This window comes from Abramis brama (genome assembly GCF_963993115.1).
Source record: "Abramis brama genome assembly, chromosome: 3".
Lineage (NCBI taxonomy): Eukaryota > Metazoa > Chordata > Actinopteri > Cypriniformes > Leuciscidae > Abramis > Abramis brama.
Genome location: NC_139965.1, coordinates 19421531 through 19435518, shown reverse-complemented (window position 1 = coordinate 19435518; position 13988 = coordinate 19421531). Strand labels below are relative to the sequence as shown.

The following is a 13988-nucleotide window of genomic DNA, read 5'->3' as shown; positions in this document are numbered from 1 at the left end:
AAATTGCCACTTATATGGCAAGCTTGTCATTCTTTTTAGTTTATTGTGCTGTATGAAGCAGACAGTGAATTGAGCGGGTAGGTGTGAGCACTGCCATAACAACGCAAGAGCACACTTTAAGTATGCTCAGTTTGCATACTTGTATAACGTATTCTGGCCTTGGTCCTCATAATTAATTTATTATATATATATATATATATATATATATATATATATATACATAATGCATAAATACATTGCATACATATAATATGAAAATAAAATAAATGACCTTTTTTTTTTTTTTTTTTTAATGGGGTAGGGTCAGCTTAAGAGCGTCTACCAGTGTTATTTTAGTAAATCAGAAAATTGGACTTTGGTTTGTGGTGAGATTTCCTCCCGAAATCTCTGCATCGTCACATATCGTGGGCGTCGTATGCACAGAGAGCACTCCTGCTGGACAGATGGTGCAGCAACACCTCTTTGGCCCGTCAGTCTGGTCTAGCTGAAGAAAATTGTGCTGGTGATGATGTCAGTCAGGCTGTTTATCTCAGAATGGAGCAGGGGCTGATGGGAAACTCTGGCGTTATAATTAACCAGTTCTCTCTGAGAAGCACGAGCCGCCAGTCACATCTTAAGTCAACATCATTTACAGCAGTGAAAGTCAGAATGTTTGTCTAGGAGGGACAACTTATTCATGGCCAACTTCTCAGACTTATTTATCCCTCATACGTCCTTTTTGTCCTGTGTGTGTGTGTGTGTGTGTGTGTCTGCAGGCATCCGTGGAGTTTTATTACAGTCAAAGGGGACGCCTCCACAGCAGTCGAAGATCATGCCGTCTATCAGGGTGAGCCTCTTCTTACCCACATCTTTGCTCAGCGATGGAAAGCAAACAGCAGCACATAAACGAAATATCTTGAAGGCGAGCCGTTTCTCTCTCCTGATGCTGGTATGTGTATGTGTGTTCAGGAACCAAGGCTTCGTCTGAGGCCAGGAGCTCTCGGGTGTTTCACTCAGGTTATGGAGAGCATTTCACCATCACCACCATCAGTCAGTGGGTTCAAGGTACAAACACACCTCTCCACCTCTGCAAAACACACACCCATGACTCATTTTTCAGGTCCAGGTTGGTTCATGGCGGTTTGGTGTTGGTCTAGCTGGAGACCAGCAAAACGTAATCAAATAGTTCACTCAAATTGTAAAATGTTTTCATCATTTACTCACCCTCATGTTATATTCTTTCTTCACAAAAGGAGAAGTTAATAAGGGCTGTTAAGCTTTGAAAGCAGGATAAGCAGAAAAGCTGCATAAAAGTATCATAAATCGATATGCTACTGAATTTTTCAAGTCTTACGAAATCATGATATTTTAATATAAATGAGGAACAGATACAAATTTAATAAAGTCAATTAAAAACGAAATATTTTGTACGTAAACTTTAATGTCAGGATTTTTTAAATGCTTTTTTTTAAAGAAATTATTAATATTTTAAACAAGGATGCTAAAGACATTTACAGTGTTACAAAAGATTTCTATTTCAACTAAATGCTGTTCTTTTGAACTTTCAATTCATCAATAAAAAATCCTGTTACATGCAAAATTCTAAATTTGTTTCAATTATATTTATATTCTATAAAATAATATTTAAATTATATTAAATTAAAAATATATATAAGTATAACATAAATTAATTACAAATATTGTATATATTTTATATGAACAAACTCCTTGTGGTGCGTAGATCTAAAAGCAGCTCAAATCAAAAAAGAAAAAATGAAGATCCGCACACAAAAAGCTCACATAAATTTATTGACAAGAGGGCACAAACAAAGTCCAAAAGGTGCAAAGTGCCGCAAAACGTTTTCAGGTTTAACCCTTCATCAGTGCCGTGTGCTTATTTGTGGCCTCTGGGCAATACATTCATGTCAGTTTTTTGGCCTTTTTTTTCATGTGCGGATCTTCATTTTAAATTTTTTTAAAATATATTTTATATACATAAAAATGTCAGGGTAGGGTCAGCATAAAAGGACTGTCATAAAATTATGAAATTATCAGACAGATCAAAATATCAATCTGTTTCTCAAACACAAGCAATCACATGATTTCAGATGCAGCAGATGCGTTAACTGAAAGTGTTCCACCATTTACTGAATTTAAAGAAGATTGACTGACGCTTTCCATCATTTTGACAGATTAAAAAGGGGTATATGGTCTAATGCGTTTCTCTACTTTAGAGACATTCCCACAGTAAAATATACTAGTTGATTAAGAAAAAAGTGTCCCTGTGAAATCAGATGAGAGAAGATTTGAGGAGAGAGAAATGATTCAAATGCTATTCGTCATTAAAGAGTCTTTCACATTGTTAGGGCAGAAAAGGTCAAGAACCTACTACTCAGTGGTTGTTAAAAAAAAAAAAAAAAAAAACTCTGCAGAACAAGAGTTATTTTCCATGCAATAGAAGATGTCAGTGTCACATTAAAAATACCAAGTGCTACAGTATTTTACAGATGGACAAAAATAGAACTTGACAGAGAATGTTCAAACCAGTACGTCAGAGTAAAGGATAATGATTATTTGTAGTGCAACCTCTTGTCAGATGGACTACTTTTATGGTGATTTCATGTTGAGATTTTGTTCTTTTTCCAGCTTGGAAGTGTAAATCACACTCCACTTTTGATGCATGGAAGAAAAAAAACGCTCGGATGTTCTGTCTAACATCTCCCGTTGTGTTTCCTAGAAGAATGAATAATACAGGGTTAGAATGACATGGAAATAGGTTGAAGTATTCCTTCAACTAGTGAATCTCGTAGACCAGTATGGTGTTTCTTGTTGATGTCCTGCTGGTTAAGCTAGTTCTGGTGACCAGCTGTGCCAGTCTTTCCAGCAGGGCATCATTAAAACCTTATCAAAAGTCAGATTTAAGACATTTATAATGTTACAAAAGATATCTATTTCAAATAAATTGAGATTTTTGAACTTTCTATTCATCAAAGAATCTTGAAAAAGAAAAAAATATGAATCAGTACAACTCGTTTTAACATTGATAATAATAAGAAATGTTTCTTGAGCAGAAAATCAGCATATTAGAATGATTTCTGAAGAATCATGTGACACCGAAGACTTGAGTAATGAGATAACTTGGAAAAAGTGTCCCAATCACCATGAATTCACCCTAGATGAAATAATGCTGCTAAAATGAATCTTGTAAGAGTGTTCCATAATATGAATGATGTTAACAGTGATCTGAAATGCCATATTTGGTTCACCTCCACCTCTCATATCTTGATCTCAGTAAAAAGATCTTGCAATATCCCATAATTCTCGACGCTGTTAACGTGTCTGTCTGTCCGCCCCCAAGTCCCAGCAGCTTAATTTCCCAGCCCACCACTTACATCTGCATCCTCAACCAGTCCAGAAGAACATCCCCATTCAGAAGATGCCATCTGTTTGTTCATCACCAAAGTGATAATTTAGTTAACAAGTGTGCAAGATCGTATTATGGGCAGAGAATGAACTCATTTAGATGTAGAATTAAAGTTCTGCCATGTGATTACAGCGCACAGATGGGGAAAAGTGGGCGGAATTTGTTGTGGAATTCCAGGAACAGGTTTGGGCCCATGAAATTGCTGATATGCTATTGCTCTCCTAAAAGTTGAGTTTTACTGTAAGTTTGGGGTCAGTAAGAAAATGTTTTATGTTTATGAAAGAAGTCTCTTATGGTAATGGGTGCATTTATTTGATCAAATACAGTAAAATCAGCAATATTGTGAAAAATGTTTTCCGTTTTAATATATTTTAAAATGTAATTTATTCTTGTGTTGGAAAGCTGAATTTTCAGCATCATTATTCCATTCTTCAGTGTCACATTCACACATTCAGAAATCATTTGAATATGCTGATTTGTGGTGGAAACTGTGATACATGTTTTTCAGGATTCTTTGTTGAATAGGAAGTTCAAAAGAACAGCATTTATTTGAGCATTTATTTATTTATAAATGTCTTTGCTGTCACTTGAATGATCAATTTGAATGCTTCCTTGGTGAAAAAGTATTAATTTCTTTCAAATGTCAAATTAATTTCTGACCTAGACTTTTGAATGGTAGTGTATATATTTTTCTTCTGGCAATGGATCAAAAATGTTGATGACTTATCTTGCACTCAACTAAAGGCTACTGACAAGTTCTTCTTTTTACTAGAAATTTACTAGCAGCTTCTGAGTGAAAATTATATCAAAGTAAATCCTACACCATTTTTTTCCTTAGTTTATGGGAAATGAAGAATTTGTCCCTTTTTTAAAAGAAAGTAACTTGTAGCCTTTAATTTGCATCACAGCCACGATCTGCTACTTTTCTCATTCTTGAGAACATTGGACAAATAATATGTGTCAACAAACCAACTTTTAGGAGTACCACAGCATATTGATTAGCCTCAAAGCTATAAGGCATGAACAAAAATCCATAAAACGTAACATTTTTTAAGTGACAGTACAGTCACCTAACCATGAGAGTGATTTTGCAAGTCGTTGGTAATTTATACAAGACACGACACCAATTCACTTCCCCCATGTTAATATACACTGTAAATTTTCCACCACACTCTTGGAGTGGATTCTGAGAGCTCTTTTGCATTGGAGGGCTCTTTATAATTTGTTGTAGCTCCTAATCATTTTCAAGTACCCCCCGAACAGCGTTAACACTTGAGATTTCTGCCCTGATCATAGTGGAGAGCGAAGGAGGAACGTCTTTTCGATTGCATGGCATAGGTGTCTTTTTTTTGTCTTTTGTTTGATTTGAATGCCAAAGTAGGCTGAATTCCCTGTAGGTTTGGCAGTGCAGGCGGCAAAACAGGGAGGGAGAACTGTAATTATCTCTGCATAAATAGGCTTTGACAGGCAGAATTGCAAAGCAGGAAGATTAAAGATGTAAATGAGACTAATATCTACACAGAGCCTGTTTGTTGGGCAATGCTGGAGGGATGGTAGCATTCTCTTGCGTTTTAATCTGAGTGTCTGTTTGTGTGGTTTCTAGAGGCCGAATGGACAGAATGGTTCGACCGCGATGACGAGAGGGGGTCAGGTGACTGGGAGAAACTGTCCGACCTCCACAAAGCTTTTCCAGAGCGTCTGTGCAGTAACCCTCTTGATATTGAGGTAAATATATGTTTGGATGAATTGAAGACTAACGTATTGCTTACTACACATTTATTAAATGCTTCTATATTTACTAAATAATCTGTGAAACAGAGTTTTCACATATTGTATTATATTATGGCCCATAACCATGATGGTCAGTGTTAATAGAAACTATAGAAAAATATAATACAAATCAGGCATCAAACAGCCAGAAACAATAACATTGGCCGGTAACACTTTAAAATACGGATCCTTCGTTAATGAATAACTACACAGGAACAAATGAGTAACACAATATTAACAATCTAGTAACTACAGTTAACTAACAAGTAACTCTGATTAACGAATTAGTAAGTAATAGCACACAGATTTAAGTGGTAGTTCACTATTAACTAATCAATAACTACTATTTTTTTAATACTTCCCAGAGAACTACTGAATTTTTTACAGATTTAAGTGGTAGTTCACTAATAACTAATCAATAACTACAATTTTTTAATACTTCCCAGAGAAATAATGGAAAAAAATTCACAATTCATGCAAAACTTAATAACTAATGCAGGAAAAATTACTAGCACTAGATTAACATTACTGCTAGATACTGTACACTAATTATCAATATGTAGTAGCGTAGCAGACTTATGATTTGGGAAAGCTGTCAATAATTAGCCTATGCACTGCTGTCTTTTAGAGAACTATTCATAAACTAAATAATTTTTAAGAATTGTTTTTATAAATGCACTTGTCTGGAACACTTACCCTGTGGCCGATTTTCCGGCATTCCTCTGGACTGGCTTTGAATAACTAGACTCATCATGGTGAGTACTGGAACATACTGAGTCATCAGCCATCCAAATACCAGTTATTTTATTATTTAACCTACCTCTCAAAATTGTTTTTATGTTCATATGTATATATATATATATATATATATATATATATATATATATATATATATATATATATATAAATATGTGTGTGTATATATATCCTGTGAATGATTAGATGATTCTACCCTTTCGGGTTGGCTCTTCATTAGTAACTACAGCATGGAATCATGATAACTAGTAATGACTCAAGTGTTAATGCATACTTTTATAGGACTTACAAATTATTTGGATCCGTATTCTAAAGTGAAGATCATGTTAACTAACTAGTAATGACTCAAGTGTTACTACATACCTCTATAGGAACTACTAATTATTTGGATCCGTATTCTAAAGTGAAGATCATGTTAACTAACTAGTAATGACTCAAGTGTTACTACATACTTCTATAGGAATTACTAATTACGTGTTGGACACACGCAATATCGAAAGAGCTTGGTTAACCTACAAAAGCCAAATTTGGCGACTGAGGGGAAACAGGACAGAGCAGCTTCTAAAAGAACATCTGTCTTTTATTGAGTGGACTTACTGGCTGGGACACAAGCACAGATATGGTCCTCTAGGTCGTCTTCTGAAAGACATTAGAAGGCATTACAGCAATTAAATATTGTATGCTAGAAGACAATAAATAGTTTTTTCCAGTTCAGGCATCACATATGTGAAGTTGTTGCATTAAATGGAAATGGTACCAGACGCTTAATAAATAATTATAAAATATATGTTTATAAAAGCTACTTTTTTCATGCCTCATGTTTAAACAAATTTTTCTAGTCATGATTTGTGCAACCAAACACAAGTCATTTCAAGCGTATGAGATATTGTTTGTGAACTTTTAAATACTATACTTTTAGAAAATTTCTTTAGAAGTATGCATTAACACTTGAGTCATTACTAGTTAGTTAACATGATCTTCACTTTAGAATACGGATCCAAATAATTAGTAGTTCCTATAAAAGTATGTAGTAACACTTGAGTCATTACTAGTTAGTTAACATGATCTTCACTTTAGAATACGGATCCAAATAATTAATAGTTCCGATAGAAGTATGTAGTAACACTTGAGTAATTACTATTTATCGTGATTCCATGCTGTAGTTACGGTAAGCCAACCCGAAAGGGTAGAATCATCTAATCATTCACAGGATATATATACACACACACACACACACACACACACACACACACACACACACACACACACACATATATATATATATATATATATATATATATATATATATATATATATATATATATATATATATATATATATATATATATATATATACATACATACATACATATCTACATATGAGCAAAGAGACATACATAAAAACAATTTTGAGAGGTAGGTTAAATAATAAAATAACTGGTATTTGGATGGCTGATGACTCAGTATGTTCCAGTACTCACCATGATGAGTCTAGTTATTCAAAGCCAGTCCAGAGGAATGCCGGAAAATCGGCCACAGGGTAAGTGTTCCAGACAAGTGCATTTATAAAAACAATTCTTAAAAATTATTTAGTTTATGAATAGTTCTCTAAAAGACAGCACTGCATAGGCTAATTATTGACAGCTTTCCCAAATCATAAGTCTGCTACGCTATTACATATTTATAATTAGTGTACAGTATCTAGCAGTAATGTTAATCTAGTGCTAGTAATTTGTCCTGCACTAGTTATTAATTAGTTTTGCATGAATTGTGAATTTTTTTCATTATTTCTCTGGGAAGTATTGAAAAATAGTAGTTATTGATTAGTTATTAGTGAACTACCACTTAAATCTGTAAAAAAATTCAGTAGTTCTCTGTGAAGTATTAAAAAATAGTAGTTATTGATTAGTTAATAGTGAACTACCACTTAAATCTGTGTGCTATTACTTACTAATTCGTTAATCAGAGTTACTTGTTAGTTAATTGTAGTTACTAGATTGTTAATATTGTGTTACTCATTTGTTCCTGTGTAGTTATTCATTAACGAAGGATCCGTATTTTAAAGTGTTACCCATTGGCCTAATTAAAAATCAATGGTAGTATTGGCTAATATATTGTACATACTTCAATAAATCACAGCCATTCCAGTTTTGGCGTCTTTTTGTGCACATTACACTAATGTTCGAAAGTTTGTGGTAAGATGTTTTAAAAAGGCTGCATTTATTTAATAAAAACTACAGTAGAAACAGTTCAATGTAAAATATTACTATATCTGTATTTAAATATATTTTAAAATGTAATTTATTTCTGTGATGGAGAGGCTCAATTTTCAGTTGCCATTGCTCATTTCTTATTATCAAGTTGAAAACAGTTGTGCTGCTTAATATTTTTGTGGAAACCATGATAGATTTTTTTTTTCTGGATTCGTTGATGAATAGAAAGTTAAAAAGAACGGCATTTATTTGAAATATACAAATATTTTGTTTCATTATAAATGACTTTGTCACGTTTGTTTTGATCAATTTAATGCATTCTTGCTGAATAAAAAAAAAAGTGTGACCCCAAACTTTTGAATGGTACTGAATGTGAGAGATGACTGTTTCACTGTATTTCAAATTTTCTTCTTTGCCTTCAGGCTGAAACTCTTGACGGCATTCCTGCCAACATGACAGGAGAAGTCTTCTCCAAGTTTGACAGAAACTATGGCTTTGTATGCCTCAACAAAGAGCAGGTGGATGGGATTTGCCACAACTACCGTGTGCGTTTCCTGTGCGGCAAGCTTGGTATGTTTTTCAGTCAGTTACTCACCCTCGTGTCATTCCAAACCCGTATAACTGTTTCATGGAACACAATTGGAGATTTCAGGAACAATGTACCTAACGCTGCTCTTTTGCATAGAGTGAAAGTGAATGGTAGCAGTATGCATATCTTTCTCTATGTATGGGGTCAGATGGCATAGCTGCTTTTCATTGTCTCAACAAACAGGTTATGATGTTACATTTGGCCAAACAATTGTATATGTCCCATACTGTAAGTGAAATCCGCATTAAAGCTTTAGAAGGTTCAGTACAGCAGAAACGGTGATAAGAGTTTTCTGATTTAAATGTGAAAAAATGACACAAAATCATCTAACATTAGCCTAATCAGTCAAATAATATTAGTATTTAATGCTCACCAAGTCTACACTTATTTGATCAAGTTAATCAAATCACAAAATGAAGTTATAAATTAATAAAATCAAATATTGTATACATCCATGATTAGTTGCCATTTTACTACCTTTTGGGATTGTACTTGAGATTTTCATTAGCGACGTTTACAAGCAGCTATATGATGTCAATGGAAATCTTTTGTATTTTTAGATTCGTCTTGGATGCATTATTTCTCTTTTTTTGATTTTTAATTTTGGGTTTGGGATCTTAGACACCGCAGCAGAATACGGTTGTCAGCCCTATATTCGAGTCCTTAACATGGTTACGTTCACACACAGTTCGTTTATTTACAAGAGTGACAATCGCATTCCATAACCAAACTCACATTTTTCAGGACTCACAACCGCTTTCTCGAAAACCTGTGCTGTGTGAGACCTCTGCACGACACTGGTCTGTCACAACATACAGTGCGAGAGAGCCGCTCTACGCTGCACAAACGCGTGTCTGCTGTCTGTTGACTCTTGTGTGTCAAAAGTGACAAGACTTTTCAGTTGTATGGGCTTTGATATTACTTTGGTCACTGACACTGTGGTTACTGGTAAGAGAATATGGACTTGACTCCCGTTGCACCTTCATACAGACACTCAGACAGTATTCAAGATGCCACTGTAAGTTGCTGTGTAAATGGGACATTTCTCAATGTCAATCCCAAAAACTGACAATGTGAACGTAGCCTGGGCAGGGCCATTCAGTAATGTATTTACAGTTCCTGTACACCAATTCAGTAGGCCTAAATGACAGGATTTCCCTAAATATTAAAACAGCCTGGGACTAAAATAAAATGCTCTGTCCTTACGAAGGAAATTACCTATCTATTCTTAAAGTATAAAATCCCGTCCAACATTTCATTTCTCTCCGAATGTCCTGCTTTTTTCATAAACATGTCGGTTTACACAACTGAAATGGGTTGCGCTCTATGTTTAACATTGACTAAGACGTTCATTTTAGAAGTAATTTCTGTCAAACGTAATGAGATTTTTGTAAAAACTCAGAGCGAAAGCTCTAACGTCCTTTATAAGTGAATTGTGATGACCTGTTGGCAGTACTGTCAGACAATTTCTGGCAAATGCCAGCTGTTTACAAACAACTTATGCTCTTACACTTGTCAAATAAAGTGTGCACTTTACAGTCTATATTTAGACAAAAAAAAAAATGGATAAAAAGCTTCCCGCATTTTGTAATTTTGTTACATTGATTTTATTCCACTGAACATAATCTAGAGTGCATGAGTGCAGCAAAACTGACATTTTATTGTCAAGTGTCACATTTTGTGCTCTTCCTGTCAATGATTTGAACAGAACTCAAAGGTCACAGAAATGCCTGAAGTATTGGATTTTTTAGTCACATGTTTCAAGGTTTTATTTCCCCAAAATGGCTCGGTACATCTTGTTTATTGGTTGAAATTGTTTTTTGTTAATCTAAACCATTGTCTGTCTGAAAATTCAGCCCAGGCTAGTTGATAATATGCCATTCTATAATTCATAACATGCTGCCACATAGCTTGGGAATTTCTCCATCTGATTCTGATATATCTGGTTGTCTTTGCTGTAAAATAGGCTTTAAAGAATTCTTGTCACATTATGACTGATTGTGACCATTACATGAACTGACTGATTACATTTACTTATTTTCTCATGCATAAAGAAGCATGCATATAAATAAAAATGTATTAATCATACTTTCAAAATGCATTGCTTTTAATTCATTTAGTTCCTCTTTTAAGGGACAAAAATACATAAAATATGTGCTAGAACTCCAAGATCATGAGTTTGATTAACAGGAAACATATATTAAATGTATTTCTTGAATGAACTGTAAGTTGCCCTGAATAAAAGCACCTGTCAAATGCATAAATGTAAAAGTAATGCTCTCATTAATGTTGGCATGTAGAGACAATGGAATGTGGTTGTGTCGCCATGTGGCTTTGTTGCTCACAACGACTTTATGTTTGTTAAATGTCTCTATCTTGATTAATTTGATTTTTATTTTCTATCAATCATTTAATGAATAAAATAAACGAGATCTTAAGTTATTTGTTCAAGTGTCTGGCTGGTCATGTATAAAATGCAGAAACAATTTCATGTATCTTTAATGGATCTCAGATCAGATTAGACTAACACTGCATATAAATCTTTATATAGGGAATGAATGACAGTTATTGACCATATGTGCATGCTAAATATGTGTGTTGTGTCCTTCAACAGTGCGTCCACAGGCCTCCATCTCCATAGACACCTTGTCTAACTGCAGTATTCTGGAGCTAGCGGACGAACCTCAGGGTTGGACATTTGGCGACAGGATCGTGGTGGCCAGTACGGACTATTCCATGCACCAGGCTGAGGAGTTCAGCATCATGCCTTGTCCCTCTTGCTCGAGGAACCAGATCAAAGTGGAAGGTCGGTTATAGCTCTGAAATTCCTCACTGAAGGTGTAAAGCAATTCAGCCTAATTGTTAGCCAAATTTTAGACCATTGTCATATGTCTGCTGCATCCACTGTGCCACCCACTTTAGTTATTATTATTTAGTGTGCAAAAGTTAAGACACCCCTGTTCAAAAAACATATTTTGTTGACACAATCTCTGCCATGAGCAAACTTAACTTTAATATATTTTTGCGTATTTTAATGCACGGTTATTAAAGAGGACCTATTACATTGTTGCAGCACATCTCTTCCCAATCTGTAAGTATCGCTCTGGGGTGCGTTTCCCAAAAGCATTGTTAGCCATCTATGTTCGCAAGTTCCATCGTTATCAGCATAGTTCAACGAGTCGGTGTTTCCCGAAACCATAGTTCTAACGAACATTCAGCATCGCAAAGTTGTGTTGGAACGACAGCTCTTGAGCTGTGGTTAGGGGCAGAGTTTTTGGTTTGCATGACATGTGGACTCAATAAATCCTTAATCCTCCACAAGTGATCCTTGGCTCTTGGACAACTCTTCTGATTATTCTTTTCACTCCTCTATCATAAATCTTGCGAGGAGCACTGGTCGAGGCAAATTTATGGTGAAATTATTGTCTTTCCACTTCCATATTACGGCCCCAAAAGTGCTCACTGGACCATTCAGAAGCTTAGAATGGCACCTATAACCAATGCCATCATTATGTTTTGCAACAATTAGGTTGCGAAGGTCTTGAGACAGCTCTTTGCTTTTACCCATCATGAGATGTGTCTTGTGTGACACCTTGGCAATGAGACCTTTTTGTAGGCCATCATTTGGGACTGAACCAGCTGTTATTAATTTCCACTGACAGGGGGCTGGATTGCTTTTTAATTACTGTAAGTTTTCAGCAGTTGTCTTGGCTTTCCATGCCTTTTTGCGCCTCCCTTTCTTCATGTGTTCAATACTTTTTCCCTGTGTCATTTCACATTATTACACATAACTTAATTTCTGAACTTATTTTTGTTCGTTTCTTTGTATGTATGGCTTACTTGGGTTGTTACCAACATCTGGTGAAAATTTCATGTCAATAGCACCTTTGGAAATATATTTACTGAGAAAAATGATGACGTGTTCAATACTTATTTCCCCCGCTGTAAGTACCTACACAAAATAATTATGCACATTGTTGTTTAGTATTACTCCGCACTTACATAAAAACACAGAAACAGGGACATTTTAATATAAAGTGTGGCTGAAATAACAGCTAGCTGATTGCCGTCTTTGTTTGTGACACTTCAGTGCTGTCAACAGGATTTCATCATGGCAGTTTACCAAGACTGGGTGATTGGAAGCATTAGATGAAATTTTGCATCAGAGAAAATGCTGAGCTCCAGCAGTTAGGAAGAAACGGTTCCTCATAGGCACAAAGAGTTCGTATTTCAAATAAACTCCTTGTAAAAATCTCTTCATTCTTGTCCTCCGGGGGGTTTGGAATGTCTTACATCAGATTCAGGAAAGCACATCGCACTCAAAATGATGTTGACTTTAGATCTTTTCTGGAAAAACTTTGAGGCTGAAATGTGTGTGTGTGTGTGTGAGAGAGAGAACTTTTCATTCTGATGTTTAGAGCTGACCTGTGTTCTAAACCAAATCTTCTTTTGGTTTAATTATATTCAGGTATTTTACTCAACAATGATGTGGTGGTTGACATTCAGAGTCTTCGGAAAGTACTCCCGCTATTGAATTTTTTTTCCCGTTACACCTCCTGATTTTAATGCTAAAATAATTTTCTCCAAATGAGATGTAGCGCATCACTGGACTGCAATTTCAGCAAGTCATACCACAAATTCAGTTGGATTGAAGCTTGTGAAGTCTAGCTGGTCCTTTCCAGAATACTAACCTTTTCTCAAGCTATTTAATAGACTCTGTTTCAAAACCTCTTGAGCTGCCTACATTGGCAGCATTTTAATGCATCATAGGCATGCTTACAATATGGACGGCATCCTTAGACTAATGTACCTTCCTAAGGCAGATTTTTAAGGCAGAACTATATGCATCCTTTGTGGAGACAACGGTGCGTTGTGAAGATAAGACTAGTGAAAAAATATATATATTTAAAGGAATATTTCAGGTTTAATACAAATGATGCTCAATCAACTGCACTTGTGGCAAAATGTTGATTATTACAAAAAATAATTTTAGACTTTTAGAATTATAGACTTTTTATGCATGTTAGTATGGATTTTGTGTGGAAAAAAATTTCTGTTAAGTTCCAATTTTACAACTTGGTTGCCATGAAAAATACAGTAAAATTAGTAATATGTTCCAATATTATTACAATTTAAAACTTTTAATTTTTTTAATATAGAGATTTCAAAATCTAATTTTAAAATGTAATCTATTCCTGTGATGCAAAGCTGAATTATCAGCATCATTACTCTAGTGTTCAGTGTCACATGATCCTTC

General features: G+C 35.0%; 1 protein-coding gene across 1 annotated transcript in view; it reads left to right on the top strand.

The window, feature by feature from the left end:
- The window catches only part of cemip (cell migration inducing hyaluronidase 1), a 117641-nt gene that overhangs the window by 64038 nt on the left and 39615 nt on the right, over positions 1 to 13988 (top strand). Inside the window, exons 7-11 of the mRNA XM_084108290.1 lie at positions 756 to 826; positions 949 to 1044; positions 5007 to 5128; positions 8565 to 8712; positions 11346 to 11537. Coding sequence (XP_083964416.1) covers positions 756 to 826; positions 949 to 1044; positions 5007 to 5128; positions 8565 to 8712; positions 11346 to 11537 — 629 coding nt within the window. The remainder of the gene's footprint in view (positions 1 to 755; positions 827 to 948; positions 1045 to 5006; positions 5129 to 8564; positions 8713 to 11345; positions 11538 to 13988) is intronic.